Source organism: Falco naumanni, chromosome 4 (genome assembly GCF_017639655.2).
Source record: "Falco naumanni isolate bFalNau1 chromosome 4, bFalNau1.pat, whole genome shotgun sequence".
Classification (NCBI taxonomy): Eukaryota; Metazoa; Chordata; class Aves; order Falconiformes; family Falconidae; genus Falco; species Falco naumanni.
The window spans coordinates 62,783,019-62,799,725 of record NC_054057.1 but is presented as its reverse complement, the minus strand read 5'-3'; the positions used below and the strand labels follow the sequence as shown (position 1 = coordinate 62,799,725).

The 16,707-nt window shown below is 54.9% G+C and overlaps 1 protein-coding gene across 3 annotated transcripts in view; it reads right to left on the bottom strand.

The window, feature by feature from the left end:
- AGAP3 (ArfGAP with GTPase domain, ankyrin repeat and PH domain 3) overlaps positions 1-16,707 on the bottom strand; it is a 148,072-nt gene that overhangs the window by 52,492 nt on the left and 78,873 nt on the right. For 2 of the 3 annotated variants that reach the window (XM_040590530.1, XM_040590528.1), the window contains exons 8-10: positions 13,241-13,396; positions 9,103-9,195; positions 609-713 (exon numbers count right to left, since the gene is read on the bottom strand). In XM_040590530.1, coding sequence (XP_040446464.1) covers positions 609-713; positions 9,103-9,195; positions 13,241-13,396 — 354 coding nt within the window. Of the gene's footprint in view, positions 1-608; positions 714-9,102; positions 9,196-10,514; positions 10,636-13,240; positions 13,397-16,707 lie in introns of those variants that run through there. The other variant, XM_040590531.1, reaches the window with a different exon arrangement.

The window sequence follows — 16,707 nt, the reverse complement described above, 5'->3', positions numbered from 1 at the left end:
GCCCCACAGTGGGGAGGCGACAGAGATGGATGGGGAGGCAGCTGTGCGCCTGAGCCAAGCAGTGAAGAGGATCAGAGATGCACCGAGTGACAGCTCAGCTCGGCAGGCTCTGCACAGGCACCTCATCTCCATTACCCAATACCTAGCAGCCAGGAAAATTATTCCACACCCAAATGGCACCATCAGCTGTGGCTGCAAAGAGCCCTCTGCCTGCTCCTCACCCCAGATGCAGGGAGGCAGCAATCCCTGCTTTAACAGGCTGAGTGAGGGAAACAGAGAAAAGATGCATTTACTTAGTGTAATTCTCTGCAGAGCGTGTTCCTATCAGCTTTTCCCACCCAGCCTGGCACCACAGAGACAGCCTTCACGAGAGGGAAGAGGTGTCCCGCACACCGCAGCAGAAAGCAGCGCTGCGAACACACCTGCTGTGCTGAGGGCTGCAGGGCCCTGCTGCCAGCGCGGCCGGGGCTTTCGTCAGCTGCCAGACCCTTCCCAAGCAGCCCTCTGCGACTGGCATCCACAAGAGGACCTGCAGCAGCAGCCACAGCACGGAGGAGGACACTGCTCTGTGCCACCCCACTCCTCTCCCAACCCAGCGCAGTACTTACATGCAGGCTGGGGTGGTAGGTGAGGACTCCGTTGTCACACAGCGTCACGTACTTCTTCTTCCACTCCTTGTTGAGAGACTTGCCACTGCGTTTGAGGAGAATGCCCTAAAAGAGAAGCATCAAGAGTCTCAGTCTTTGGCCCAGGCACCTCCTGAGCAGCTCCAGCATTACCCCTTGTAGGAGACTGGTCTCTTAAGAGACAGGAAGATCAGGATCAAGAAAACATCTTCTAGGCTGGCCTTCCCAACGGCATCTTCCCTAGGAAAAGTGCTGGAGCCCTTTCCTCACCAACCCCAGCATGCCTCCACAGACAGCGCCTCTGCCATTCTCAGAGGTAAGGGTCTCTACATGCTGGTGTAAATGCTCAGATCCTCTGAGGGACCCATCACATACTCTGCTGTCCCAAATCACCCCCTCTGGGCAACTCTTCTTGTGCTGAAAGACAGTGCCAACACAAGGCAGAAGCCAGCCTCATCACCACTCGACACTGCTTGCTCTGTTTCCACCGTGCCCACAGACGTTCTTCCACCACCAAAAGCACAGCCAGAGGTCAAGGCAAGGACAATCGGACAGGCAGGGGCTGATCAACGGAACAACATGCCAAGGTGTAGGTCTCACAAGAGATGCATATTCTCCTGCCTGCTCACCATTCTTTCTTAGCATTCAAACAAACGGAGCCAGGGACACACTCCAGGAGGTGGAGCAGGTCCTGGGCAGCTGAGGGGTCAGTTCATCCCCTCTCCCCATCAAGATTTTACATGAGATCCATCCTGTGGCCTTCAGGCACAGCACGCTCGCAGGGCCTGAGAACAATGGTGCCCTGAAGCTCCATCTGCCCACCAGCCCAACCCAGAACTAACTCCCACTGATCTGAACCAATGCTCAGGGCTCGAACCCCCCTAACCATCCAGTCCCGTCTCCCCAGGGAATCTGCTTCTAGCAGCAATTCATCATGCACCAGGTGAGACCAGAGGTGGAAGGGGAGAAGGAAAGCGGGGCAAGAAGCCAGGTGCAACTGCTCTGGAGCAGGGACCAGGGAAAGAACATCAAGTATTCTGCCAGCAAGGGGGAAAGGAAAGCACGGGGGGACAGAAGTATGAATGAATAAGAGAGTCTGGGAAAAACTCGATCTACCAACTGTTGGGCCCAGGCCCTCCAAAAGCACCGTCTGGACAGACATCCAGACTGGCTGTTCCTAATAGGGTAAAAATCTGGGCCCCAGGCCAGCACCTCCTCAAAAACCTGGACAGAAAGTCTCTGTCCTGCCAGCCTTGGCATATTTGGGGCCCCCGTCCCACTGCCTAGAGACTGATGCTGCTGCGCCCGCACGATGGAAAAACACAACAAAATGCTGTAGGGTTTGGCACTTGCTGGGGTAACAACACTGCCAGACATGACCATGAAATCGGCAATAAATGATGCAGAAAAGGCAGAAGTGCTCCATGACTGCTTATGTTCAGTACTTGGGAAGCAAACAGTGCGAGAAGGAAATGCCTCCTACTCATGCGAGGGAGAGAAAGTTAGAACAGAGCAGCAAAAACTGAGCTGTGTTGGTGGCAGGACCCGATCCCTTGCCTTCAAGAGCTACAAGAGCTCACTCAGCAGTGGTTAAAAGGTGCTGATTTTAACATGCCTTGGAACATGGCAGCAGTCCAAAAGCTCATGTTTTGCCAAGATCTACAAGGGAAGAAGCAATGACCCTTGTAATTACGGCCACTTAGCTGGACACTTACGCTGGGCAAAACAGTGGAAAAGCCACCGCAAGAAGTGATCAGCAAGGAACGAGAGGACAGCAGTGTTAACTAATGCCATCCAAGGCAGAAACAGGTCATCAGAGAAGTCTGATCCTGCTTTTGGTAAGATGGCTGTATCTGATGACAAAGGTGGCTGTGTTGACACAGCATTTTGAGTTTTCTGTCAGGATTTTAACTGAGCAGCACACGCCATTAAAAACCAACTGTACAAAATCCATAAAGCCATTAATGTACAGAGTAAAAACTGGTCAAGTGAAAGGTCTCAAAACATAATCGTAAATGAGAACAAGTGTAATCATAAATGGCAAATCAACATCCAACAGAAGCACCTGTACAGAGGTCCAGCCAGTCTGCATTTGATTCACACTATTTAATCAGCGTCTTCCCCAAATGAGCTCAAAGAAAACACAAACCCAGAAAACTTGAAGGAAACATAGAAACTGCACAGCATAAATGACTGCGGCGGCTGGTCGTTAACACAAATTGCCTCCTATCGCTTGGCAAACTGGGCTCTTGAGAAGGATTTTAGCGCAGCTCGGGCAAGGTCCCACTCCTGGGGCCAGACTGCCCAACCCATGCAGTGTGGGCTCTTGGGGACAGAGAGCACCAGCACCATGTGGCTCCTGAGCTCCCGGTGTTCAGCCGGGGAAGTAACACCACCCAGCAGTGGGCTCAGGTCGGACACAGCAGACAGCATTACCCCCAGGCGCGACATCATCATAGCAAAGCAGAGCTGGAAGGGTGCTCAGAGGTCACCTTGCCACATCCCTGCCCAGGGCCAGCCCAGGTGCACCCATGCCACTCCAACTCTTCACAACACCCACCAGCGATGGAGACTGCGGTCCTCCCCACCAGAGACTGGATCCACACGTTTCCTGCACCTCCACAACAAAATGGCACTACAGCACTTGTCCTGCCATAGCGACCACACAGCTCGGTCCCCAGACCTCCACAGCAGCCTTTATCGACTTCAATTACATCTCCACGCGCTCTTCTCTCCTCCGCACTCGCAGCCCCAAATCCATCACTCCTGCGCTGCAAAAGGTGCTTCTGAGAGCATTAACCTGCCTGTCCCGCAGAGTTCCCGGCCGTCCCCAAGCTCGAAGGGCAGTGTCCTGACTGGGACACGGCAGCCCACCTGGGGCTTTACCATGCCAAGAGGCAAGACTGCTTCTTGGGTCTCATAAGCCATCCTCACACGCAGCGAGCGGTACCTGCGTTTTCTCAACACCAGGGCACGGCTGGCTCTGCTCTGGCTCTGACCTACACAAAATCACCTTCTCTAGCCACGCATTTCCCACGCAGCATATGAAAATGATTATTCCTCCTCACATATACAGTCATTAAATATCAGAGCAACTAATATAAACAAATGGTGGACTCTGAATTTGAGAACATCCGTTTGATATCCTTCAAATAAATCTGCTCCAGACCAGGCTGAAGTTACAAATTTAGCTCAAAGTCACAGGCTGAAATTCTCTGGCTTCTGGGCATAATGATCCCTTCTGGCCTTAAACCTGGCTCAGTTCTGCGGTCTGACCTGTCAATACATACTGCAAAACAACTCTGGCCACCTTTCCTCTCCTTGATGTGTCTTTGACTTGACGCACCTTGGTGCTACAAAATACCCACTTCAACACTTTCAGGCTGCTGCATCTTCTGTCAAGCCCCAAAAATATGTTGTCTGCAGAGAAGAGTTCAGCTGCAGTTAGTTCAGCTACAAATCTGGAACTTTGCAAATTGAAACACAAGCAAAACCAGACCTGGAAACACAGACTCGAGCACTGGCAGCCCATTTTTTCAAGCCAGAAGGCACAAGAATCCAAATTGGGAGCAACTACACAGTCTAACTAAACATCTAATAAAATGGGGGGGAGGAGAAGGGGCCCTCAAGGCCAAACATTTGCAAGGAACAGCTGCATCAAGGGATAGAGCTCAGTTAGACTTGTTGTTCGCTGCTGTATTGGAGATTAAGAGGCAGGGGACAGAAGCTGAGAGGATTCCAGGTTTTAACGGTGATGCTGTGCTGACTGCATCAAGGTTACAACTCTGTAGCCCAGCTTCTTCTGTTGTGATGGCAGAATGTGGCGGTTTGGTCCAGCAGCATCCCGAGAACCCTGGTGTTCCTGGCAGACAGCCCCCACTGCAGCTCAGAGAAGCGAGAAGCAGCAAGGAGGGAAAAGCCAGGCGGAACGCAGGGGAACAGGCCAGAGGCAGGCGCATCCCCACAGCTCAACTTGTCTCCTCCATGCACGTCCTTGACGTGCTCCTGCGCATGCACCCTGATGCACCTCCTGGCCGGGTTCCTCAGATCTGCTGAGACCCCTGCGCCGGCGCGCCCGGCAACACATCAAGCTCCCTCTGCTTCTCATGGAAAGACTTAACAAGACGTAACTCTTCCACAAGTTTCTTCCCAAGTGTGGAAGTCATGCACGAAGGGAAGAAGCTGCCAGAGATGAAAGGCAAGACAGCCCAGTCCTCTTCCTCTCCCCACTCTTCCTTTCTTTCCCAGCATTTTGTTGGCCAGCGCCAGCGTCTCTGTGTTGTGTTTGGATTGTGGTGGTGCACAGTAAAAGCAGCAGCAGCAATATGCAGCGTAATGAAGCAGGGAGCAGCGATGGCCCCCAAAGGACTCGTTTACTCCACAAATCTCCCTTTCACTCACTTTTTGCTAAGAATTTTAACACCAAACTTAATTGTAAAGTCGTGTATTGATTGGAAAATGCAAATGGCAATTTAAATGTAATCTAAGCTCCCAGCATGATCCCAGCTCCCAAGGAGGAGGAGTCATCCGCCTTGGGCCCTACTGGAGTGCATGGCCCAAACTGAGCCGGGCCAGGGGCCTGGGGACCCCTGGGCTGCCTGTGTGTTCAGTACAGCCTTCCTGGAACGAATCTGGTGCATGTGCAATTAGGAGTTCATTCCTAGTAATGAACAGCTGGGGAAGCTTAGTCTCCTGGCCTAATTAACCCACTTCTCAGTGACAAGCGTCCAGCTATGAAGCTCTTCCGACCTTGCAAGACTATCTGAACCTACGTATCACCAACAGGACACCGCAGGAAAGGGACCCCGAGTCCACAGCAGAGGCACTGGCTGCCTGGAGGGAGAGGAGGTACTGTCCCAGGCATAGAGGGGGGCCAGCACCCATGGTATCACTTGTCCCATCAGGAATTTCTCTTTTCTAGGTGTGCATGGGGTGTAAGGGAGACAAGAGTGTGTCACCCAGAGGTGTTGTTCTCAGCTGTGCTAGGGAAGGTGGTGACAAGTTACAGCCCGCCACCACACCTCCATGGCAGCGTAAGTCCTCCCCTCAGCCAAGCAAACCCTCCATCCAACGTTCCTCCTTTCTGCAGCACCCGACCTGGCCTCCCACTTCGCCACCAGCCTTCCCTGCCAGCAGACTCGGCTCAGTGCGGACACCCAGAGCAGCGAGTGCCCAGCAAGGCTGCCCGCAGTCCCTAGGGCCAGTTCTCTCCCTGCAGAGTCCTGGAGGGGTTCATGCACCAGTCACAGCAACCACAGCCCCAGGGACCATGGAAGGAATCTGCAGGGCAACTACCTCTACTGCTGCCCCACATCACCCACAGACTGCAAGTATCTTCAGGTAACTTAAGCATGCACCAGTCTTGTTCTTCCAAGCAGAGGAATCAGACTTCTCCCAAGGTTACCCACCAGTGCCCGCAGCACCCCAAACACAGCGTTTCTTGCCATCAGCCCAGCAGTGCACATGCTGAGGGAAACGAAGCAGTCTGAAAGCAGCCAAGCGCCCAGGCAGAAGATCTGGCACATTTGCCACTCTACAGCCCCCAAAATGACTGGCTTCTCTGCTCTTTTATGGCTGGGCAGGACCACCAGACCACTTAAGAGTAAAACTAGTGAAAGGTCTTGCTCTTTCACTGCCCTTCAAAGAGACAGCAAGCAACAAGATCTCCACAGCCTTCCAGAAAGGGCAGGTCTGAATCAGAGAGCAGACCATCACCTGTCCCGAATATCTGTGATATGGAGCTACAGCTCCTTGAAGTCTGTGTTCCATTTCACATTGGTGGTACTGAGCCATGGCTCCTCCTGGAGGGGTGATGGCACAGCAGGGATGGTGCACAGCAGTCTCACACTACTCTGGATCAGCCACACTGCATGTTTACACCAGCCTCATCTCCTGTAACCTGCATATGAATATTGGCCTGTTTTCTCCTTTAGCAACAAAGCTCTGCGCCTTCCTAAGATGCTGTAGCACAACCGTTTAATTCAAGCAGTGGGAGGGCAGCAATTTCAGCATGCCACAGTATCTCAAGAGACAGGTCACTGACGCGCTTGGTGGCCTGAGCATTGCCCCCGAGGCAGCAACTCCAGTACAGTGTAAGACACAGTCAGCCAGAGCCCAGGGAGGGAGAGCCATTTACATAAACTGGTGCCTACCTTTCCAACAAGACATTGCTTCCCCCAGCGTCAGTACATGTTCCTATATAAAGACTGACAGGATCTCCTCTGCAAAATCACCTCCTGGAGCTCTGGCTACAGGAGGTGCCAGCCCAAAGCCCAGGCACGGACCCAGATCTCACATGGTAACATTTTGCTGTGGGCTCTCCTGGCAAGCTGCTGCCGTGCCCACCGGTCACTTCACTTGGGTCCTGAACCAGGCAAGTGGTTTGGCACCTACTTCTTGCAAAGCACAGAAATGACATGAAAGCTTTGTTTTGCAGACCTGGACCTTTGTCTGTCTCAGTTCAACTGTTCAACACAGTAAGCACTACTCTGCCTACACAAAGGAACAACTTAATACGTACACTAAAACACTGTAATTGCCAGCAGACTGGACAAGGCCAGGCCCAGTTAACAACACAGACAGACACAGGAGCAGGTAAAGAAAGCATCTCGCCCTGCTGAGTGAAGTCCTGGAAAAAGCAACCCAAAGGTCCAGAAACCAAAGGTCATGGAAATGCTCCCACAGCCAGACCCCCTGCAGCAAGCAGCGTGGTTCTGGGGAGCCAAGTCAGGTCTATCTCAAGGCTCCAGTTGCTCTGCTCTCAGCCTCCCCTTCGGCACTACAGACCAACAGCCCGCTGCTTCCCCCACCCGCCATGCTGTGCTGACTCAAAACCAGAGCATGCAGGCGCTGCTGCTGCACACCAAGTACCCACCGAGTACTTGTACTGGCAGCCAAAGGGCAGCACATGAGGCACAGAGGCAGGCCTCGGACTGTGCAGCTCACAGCCCTCCCAGTCAGCGCGAGGGGTGCTGGAGTGGGCATGCCCATCGTCTCTGGCACATGTTCCCTACCAAAGTGTGCGCGGAGGCAGCCAGCTCTGCTTGGAAATGAGAGGAGCAGTGCGGATACAGAGGCAAGCACTCCAGCAGCAGAACCAGTGGAAAAACCAGTTAAGGAGCTTTGATCCTTGCTCCAAACAGGAGACTGAGGAAGAAAAGGAACTGTGCTACATAGAGAGAAGGGGCATGCAGCTGGTACGTCCCTTCCTGCAGGGTCTGCTCAAAGCTTTGGCACTCTGGAAGGAGAGTCCCTCCGTGCAAGGCCCCACAGCCCCTGCCCTGGCATTGCTGCCCCTACCACTGCTCCCCTTTGACACCAGAGCCCTCCTTCCAGATGCTCCATGGCACTCCCCTGTCCGCAGCACTAACAGCCCTTTGCAAACCTTTCACAACATTACTACATGGACTAGAAAGGGCAGGAAGCTTTGGGAGCTCCAGCAGCAAGCAGGGTCTCCCTCTTTTGACCCTCCATCCCATTCCTCAGTCAGCCTGGCCTCACCGAGTCCTTCCCAGGGATCTCTTTCCCCAGTGAATACTCAGCACGAAATGGTGCCATGAAGACAGTACCCAGCTGGGATGCAGACTCTGCCCTCCTGCCCCAGTGCTCCTGCGATGCAGACGTGAACTGGCCTCATGCATAGCACAGGCAGATGGGGCACAGAGAGGCCAGCTGGGGCCACAGGAAGAAAAATAGAGTGCACAGGGTGCAAAGCAGAAGCACAGCCAGGTGTTGCAAAGCAATGTATGGATGAGCCTTGCCAGTAGTGCAAGGAAATCCTGGTGGAGACACCATCCAGGCAATCCATACTACTTGGCTGTCTTGGACATTACCCATTACTGCCTTCCAGCTGATGGGACACAGGGGCAGGCAATATTCAGGGTCTGTTCCAGGCAGCTTGAGCTTCCCTGGAAGCCCAGAGGCAGGAGCTGGACGCCCTGCTGCCAGAGCAAGTGGCTGTCTCCCTCTGATCCATGACAGTTCATGGTGTGGGTGCTGTGCTCGCTGCTTTTTACCATTGCCCACGATGAGGAGAGCCTGCCTGTTCTGCCAGGGGGCAGCTGGGCTGGCGCGGAGCGGGAGCGGAAAGGAGAGAAGAGATGAAGAGGAGCAAGGCAAGGAGGGCTGCAGTGGGGGCCGCGGCGGGGGCGGGGGGGGTGGTGTGTGCAGCCGGGGAGCAGGCGCAGGGTGTGGATGCCCTCTGCTGGAACTGCTCCGCCAGCTGGCCGGAGCACCCCACTCCGCACCCAGCACCCGCACATGGCACAGGGTCTGCACCAGCACCCCCAGTACAACGCTACTGGAGCCTAGCAGGCATGCAGCCCCCCAGGATGCCCGACCAGCTGGGCCAAGGGACGGCCGGCTCCTCCATGCTCCCCTGTGCCCAGGAGAGGCACTCTGGACCGCACCAAAAAGCCTCACGGCACCTCCCCAGGGAGCCTGCTCTCGCTTGGGGGTGAAGGGAGGAGGATCGAACCTGCTTCATGGGAATGGCCCGCCCGCTGCCGATACTGTCCGCTTTACACTCCGGCACCTTCTTCTCCCGCTCTGGGTCCGCGCCCTTTCGAGACTGGAAGAGAAGAGACACAGGTCCATTAGAGACAGGGCACAGGAGATGGAAACACACAGCCCCACCACCCCCAGGCGGGCTGCCAGACCAGACCAGACCGGACCACTCTCCCCCAAGGCCAGGTCTCCCAGCGCATGGAGCAGCCAGCATCTCGCCCGTCCCCTCTAAGGACACTCCAGCCCCAGCCTCCCCACCACCTGTCCCCTGGCAAGCTGCCTTCTCCCCCCACAACTGTCAGCAGTGCTGTTCTCCTAGCAGAATGGGGCTACCTCTGACCCGCCTCCCGCGGGGGCACACAGGACATGGCGACAGACAGAAATGGCATGGGATGCAGGTGGAGCATGGATGGAAGCAGGAGAGGCTAAGGCAGTGAAGGAACTCACACCTCTACTAATCCAACAGATTTATTCTGTTAACACACTTGCACCATACAAAGTAGCACAGGTCACTGGGCAGAGATACCAGCCCCTTACAAAAGAGCATGGACAATAAATATCTATCACACGTCTAGAGAGTTGAGAGCAAAACCCGCCAGCCCCCGAGGGCAGCTGCGGTGAGAGCAAACTCCAATAAATACAATATGAAATATACAGTCTGTTGAGCAGAACTCATTCAAAGTGCTCAGGACAGAGGAAAATATCAAGTCATACACGGCATGGAGCACAATCAATACATTCAGAATCACAACAATGGCAGAAGGGCAGCGGCAGCGTCTCTCTGGAGCGTCCTACACACCCCCTCAGTCCGGGAGCGCCCCATGTGCTTTGGATCAGAAAGGGACACGAGCCCACACGCCTGGGACACCAATTCACTTGCTTTTGGGCCCAGAACAAAACAAAGAGATTGAAAGAGAAGAAAACTAAAGAGACATAGATGGCTGCTCTGCTGCGAGGAGGAAGAGGAGGAGGAGCAGGAGTCCATGCAGGCTGCAGGAGGTGCAGTAGGGAGGAAGGAGCTGAGTGCTAGCAGCAGGCGCTAGCAGCAGCTCCCACAGGCAGCAGCAAAGCGTCTTTTGGCCCATCCAGCTCCACTCGCTGCTGTCGCCCGGTCCCGGTGGGTCTGCAGGTCTTCCCATCCCATGAGGGTCGTCCGCCTGGCATCCCCGAGCATGGAAAGTGCCTAGACAGCATCCAGCAGGCCCAGAAATGTCCCAGCTTAAAGTGCAGGCGCAGGCCGTCTCAGCGCTTCCTAGACTTTACATTGGGGGGATTTAAAAGGCTCCTGCGTGTCTCCGAGGGGGGGACCCATGCTGGCTGGAGGGCGGGCGAGCCTCTAATCTTAGATCAATCCCAGTGCCCATCCCTTATCCGGCCCTGGAGAGGCAATGAAAAGTGAGAGAATTTGTACAGAGGTGCCGTGTGTAACCACCTGGATCTTCTAATTTGGAAGGAGTTGGAAAGGCCTTTTTGTTGATGAAAAGTTGGAAACAGTGGCACATATCTGCAAATATCGAAAGAATAAAGAGTTTGGCAAGTTATACTCAGAACACGGACACGAGTCTGTCAGCGATGGGCACCAGCAGACAGGCAGACAGACAGGCCATGGAGCGAGGCACCGGCGGCAGCAGCAGTCGGGGTTTGCGGGGACAGGGTGGGTGCCCCTCGGGCAGAGTCTGTCTCCACCTGGTGGTCTCCGGCACGCAGACCCCCGCCTCTGCAGCGGCGGTACGATCCGGCGTGGGGAGCAGGAGGGGAGCAGGAGGGGAGCGAGGGCAGGAGAGGAGGAGGAGGAGAGGAGAAGGCAGAGGAGGAAGAGGAAGAGGAGGAAGAGGATTGGATGCAAAGGAGCCGGCACAGCTCGGGGCTGGGGCTGCAGCTGCTCCGGGAGCTGAGTGGAGCGCAGCCCTGCCCAGCACTGGACCTTGGAGGGGCCCGTGCCCACCTGGGGGACCCCGTGAGGACGGGGGCTGCTGGCTACACCTACGCTGCCTGTCTGGGAAAAGCTAGCGGCAGAAGAACAGCCTTCCCTTCCCCTCCCTATCCTCCCTGGCCCTGTCCCACTGCGGGAGGAGGTGTCAGGAGCTGCTGCTGCTGCCACGACCAAATGGGGTGAAGACTTCAATGTGAGCTATGTAGGTGCACCAGCACAAGAGCAAGCAAGTGAGCGTGAGCCCCAGCACCACGGCAAGTGAGCGCGAGCCCGGATGAGCACAGGTGAGCCCCACAGTGAGAGTGAGCAAGCTTGAGCCCAGAATGAGCGAGCAAGTGAGAGCCCTAGACAGATGATGACATCCACAGCAAATAAGCGTAAGCCCGCAGCAAGCCACCCTCCTCCTCCCCCCATGAGTGTGTTCCCACACCAAGTGAGCTGAGCATGGGGCTCTGGGAAGTGTGAGAGAGCGTGAATATGAGCTGACGGCGAGTCCAGAACCCATTGGCACACAGGCGAGCAGAAGGATGGGGGGCAGTGCATGAGCGCCCACGTGCACTGGTGCACAGCAGCAAGCATGAGCAAGAGAAACGGCGGGGAGGGAGAAGAAGCATCCATCAGCACTGAAGTGCAACAGTAAGCATGACCATCGACAACAGGAGACCTACACGGCATCTTCAGGTAGGCGTGAGCACACAGAGGAAGGGAGGGCTAGTAAGGAAACAACCATGCGTCTGCAGCAGTGAATCCGCTGCAAAGGGCGATGTGTGCTGGGAGGAGGGGGCTGGCGGGGGAGAGCCTACCTGCCAGGGAGCACAGGGAGCAGGGGCGAGCACGTGTGCTGCAGCAGGGCTGGGAACACATGCATACAGAGAACTGGGAGGTGCACGAGATGCAAACAGTGGGGAGCGCACAGAGCATTCAGGACATCAGAGCAGATGCTTCTAGGATGTCAGAAGCTGGGGGAGATGGGTACACTCCCAGTACAAGGAGATGGGGGAATCTGGGATGCCAATAGTGCAGTGAGAGGGACGGGGCATGGGGCACTGTGAATTTATGTTGCCTGAGTCCAGAGCAATGGTGGCTGTTCAGACAGGGTAACATGGTGCAACACATACAAGGACTTTGTGGTGGCCAGTTCCACAGACAGCAGACACAGGCGTACCGAGCAATGGTGGCTGGAAAGCACATTTAGATGGGGAGGAGGAGAAAGGCCTGAGCCCGGCACATTTACAGGGGCACAGGGGGAGAGGAGCACATTTACATGGGGAACAGAGGCTATCTACGCTAGACGTGGGGACTAGGAGTACATGTGTGCTGAGAGCAAGGGGAAACTCATGGGCTGCGTCAACAGTGAGAGCAAGTGTGTGGGTAGGACTGTGTGCACGCTGCGTGGACGGGTGTGTGCATGGTGTGAGAGCATGCTGAGAGGCAGGCTGCGATTCAACCGGCAGAGATAACAGCTGCAAACGTACCCTGCACCACTGGGGCCCACAGCTTTGCTGGCTCCCTAACGCCTCCCCTCCCTCCATGCCCCACAGCAGTTCCCAGACGCACTGCTCAAGTCACACAGACGCAGGGTTTGGGTACTGGAGCGAATGGGGCCCAGTGCCACGCACTAGGCTCTGCACAGCACCACTTGGCACAGCACAGCTGGCACCAAAGAGGAGGCCCAGTCACCAGGGGCTTCATGCCACGCTCAGGGTACATGGCCCCAAGGAGAGGTACAGCAGAGGTCACTGGTGCTGTGCACGCACAAAGTGCAGCTCTCCCCAGTAAAGCTCAAGGAGTTCTACTCATGCTCGCACACACACACTATAAAGACACACACACGAGCATACCCCGTGCACACTCCTACGTGTGCAAGGAATGGCTTGCTCTCAGGCACTCCCCCCATGCACACCAGAAGCTGCTCTCAGCAGCACGGGCCCTACACACGCAGAAGGCTCCCTCCCTCCCTGCTGCACACACACACTGCTGCAGGGAGACCCCTCCACGCACTCGCTCTGTGCCCCCAGCCACCCGCCCCTCCCTGGCCAGCACAGCAAGGTTCACCTAGAGACTAGTGCAAAAAAGCCTGTGGGGCGAGACCGCTACAAACCAGCTCCCTTCCCCTCTCCTTGCCTGACCCTCAGAAAACTCATCCCAAAGTTCCTCCGACCCCAGTGCCACTTACCGTGAATATGTTGGAGCGCCGCTTTGACTGCTTGCGGATGGGGGTAGGGGTGTTGGAGGCAGCGATGGTCTCAATCCGCAGCTCCCGCTGGCTGATGCTAGGTGTGGAGGGCACAGAGGAGGAGTAATCGCTGAAGGCTCCTCCACCATTGGTGGCCTAGGGCAGAACGAGACAGGGCAGTCAGAGGCAGACAGCTGCCCGGGGGCACGACTGCGGAAACACCTTCTGCCTTTGCAGCCCTGCACACAGGGCAAGGAAGTGCAGCATAGGACTGGGATAGGGGAAACATCCTACGCCATGCATGGCTCCTGCCCAACAGGGGACCTTGGGAAAGCCATTCTTTCTGCTCTATTTTTTCCACTGGTAAAACGTTAAAATTCTGAAATCAACAGTGAAGAGCAGCAAACAGAGACCTGACTGCTGGCTGTTGGCCAGCAGACACAGAAGCCCTTCCAGACAAAGGTCTGGAGCAAAGGCGTGGAAGGCAGCAATCAACCACGCAGCCCTGAACAGCAGCCTTTCTTCTCGAGGGGGCATAGCTGGGGATACTTCCTCTCCAGAACACAGGACCTGTGTAGCTATGCCTCAGACAGTCTGCTGGTGAGAACCCTACTCTCTACAGAGGCCATCAGACATGGAGCTGTGAGGCAGCCCAGAGTCTGCCTGGCTCACAGTCCCACTTGGTCCCTTCCCTGTCTCACAATGACAGCTACAATACAAACGAGGACGTGTGTCCCTGTGACTCAAGCCTTCGCCTTTCCAGGACAGGGTGCCACAAGCTAAACTCATGCTCTATGTAAAACATATCTCTCCTGCTGGTTTTGAGATTTATCCAAGCAAGGATAATACCCTCACGGGTGGTACACACCTCTCATGGCTGTGGACCACCGTGGCCTTGGCTGCAGTGGCCCATGCCTGGGAACACATGGGACAACACACCGTGTCTTCACTAGCAACTTGCTCGACTTCAGGGAGAGGGGAAAATCTAACTGTGCCATTTGTGCAACCACCTCCGCAGTGCATTTCTTTCAGACAAGTAGGCTGCTCACTCCCATTCTGCTCACGCAAGCTCTGCAGGCGATGACCTGGAAATGAGCTTACAAGAGGTCCCAAGGAGCAACACCTGCACAAAAGCATTTCAGATCTGCAGCCCAGGACAACTTACTATGAAAAGGCACGTGGCAGCCTGTGCTTTCTTTGGCAGTTCTGCTGATCTTTGAACAGTATTTAAAAAATACATTGAAAAAGCTGCCCCTAGATGGCTAGGAGAGCTCCAGCACCCCTTGCAGAGAGCAGCCCACCTCCTCCCAGCTCACATGCTCACAGAGCAGCAGCATCCGAGGGCCACGGGATTTCCTCCACTCCCACCTACTGCTTACAGCAGAAAGTGCAAGCAGATGCAGGATGCAGATCTGCCAGAGGTGCTCAGTGAGAAAATACCCGCGTGCGCAGGCTGTGCCCGATGGGATCTCAGCCTTATTCTGAGACAAGCAGTTAAGAAACATTAAGAAGCGTGAAAGAGGCGGTGCAGGCGGAGCAGTGGCCGTGATCCACAGCCCAGTCTCCTAGAAAGGATGCAATGTTCACTCAAGCTATGGACTGCCTCATCTTTGACGAGAGAAATGGGAGAAAAGGCATGAAAGATAACTTTTCCTAGAAGAGAGCCACTGAAATAGAGCAAGGCAACTTCTTCCTCTCTGAAGTGGAGCAAGGGACTTCTGACTGCGGGCAGCAAGGTGTGCCACAGGGAAACCCTGCTCTGGAAGGACTCTGAGATTGCCTCCTTCACAGCTGCATTCAGGGAGCTGGCAGCTGCTTCTGGGAAGTTACAGTGGCCCGACTTGCCAGGGCCACCCCAGGCTCCAAGCAGCTCCGGAGCAGCCTGCCTGCAGCATGGTGAAAACATCCTTTCACAGCAGGGAGGTGAAGCCTGTGGGGAGGGACGCTGCCCTGAAGGCCACCACTTCCAGGTGGGTCTGGAAGACCCTAACATCACGCTGGAGCCAAGGCAGCCCAAGCGACAGATTCTCCGCAGCCTGCCCAGCTCTGCTGACTGCTCATGGGGAGAGGGAGCCTCGTGCTGAAAGGGACCCATCAGGCTGAGCTCCTGCCTGCCACCCGCCTGACAGCATGCATGGCACCAGCCCAGGAGCTGGAGGCCCCAAGGCTGCTCCGTGGCTTTCAGGAAAGCCTTACCGAGAGCAGGCAGCCTCCCTGCCAGTATAGGACTCCGGCTGTCCCAAGCCTGTCTAGAGACAGGAAAGCTTCTGCTGCCCAGAAATGCAGAATGAGTGGGAAACCGGTCTACTTGTACCACTCCATGCGTGAAAAGAGGCTGGGCGTTCCGACCGCAGAAGCAAACGTTGCCAGGGAGCTTCCCTGCAGGCTGTCCAGCTGACGAACCCTGCGATGAAAGGGAGTCCTGCTACCATGTCCCCGGGAAGGGGGGACCACCAGGGACATGGAGAAGCAAAGCAACGTGCCACCCTGCCAGTGATTTCTGAATCCTTAACAGAGAGAGATCCTGCAAACCATGGATTCAACACTGCATGAAGAAGTGTTCTGCAAATGCTGTGATGAAGGAATAGATGGAGAAAGCTCGGGCTACAAAGTCAAAAAGAATTTGCTGAGGCAGCTCAAGTTTAACATCAGCCATAACAATGCACGTAGAATCAGCATTTAATTAATGTATAATGTGTGAACCATGCCAAAAAAAGAAAAGGATTTGAAGGGAGAGAAGAAATGGCCGGTGCTGCAACAGAGAGAACCTGCTACCCAGGAAGATGAGCCAGCTAAGGCTGCCAGGAGTCCAGAAACCACTCTGAGGTAGTCTCCTGGCTAAGCTCTGCACATTTCAGTCACCCTGTCAGCACATTTAAGAAGCTACGACTGTGGGAAGGATTCAGTTCAGAAGAGGCTGTAGAGGTTGAGCTCCTGACATAGCAGCTGGGACAAACCCTATGGATGTTAGCTGATGGACACTAAAGCTCCTAGAAAGGAATCTTGCTAAATTGTGGTTTATATTTTACATACTCCCTGTAACCTTGTTTATAGTTTTTGCCTGGCCAGAATAATTTTCCTTAGCCCATAAACTTGCCTAGTGATGGAGACAAGACAAAGTTATTGTCTTTCTTGAGTGACAAAGGACACTGCAGACACCCAAACCTCAGGAAAGGTACTGGGGCTAAAGGATGCCTTGCACCAAGCTACAGAGGGAAATGTGAGGTCTGGTGCCACCTGTGAGTTTGGGGGCAGGGGAGAAATTCCCCCAAAGGCAGACAGCAGTACAGCCTCTGGCTACACAAGCACTCCTGAGCCACCACACTGCTCAACTGAAGCAGACTGCTCCAAGAATTCAGGAGTGATCCAGGCACCCAGAACAAATTGCAGGGATGTGGGAGAACCCTGACAAGATGACGGGTCTGGGCAAATACTGTATTTTTGCTCCTGGCAGCTACTTTACTGAT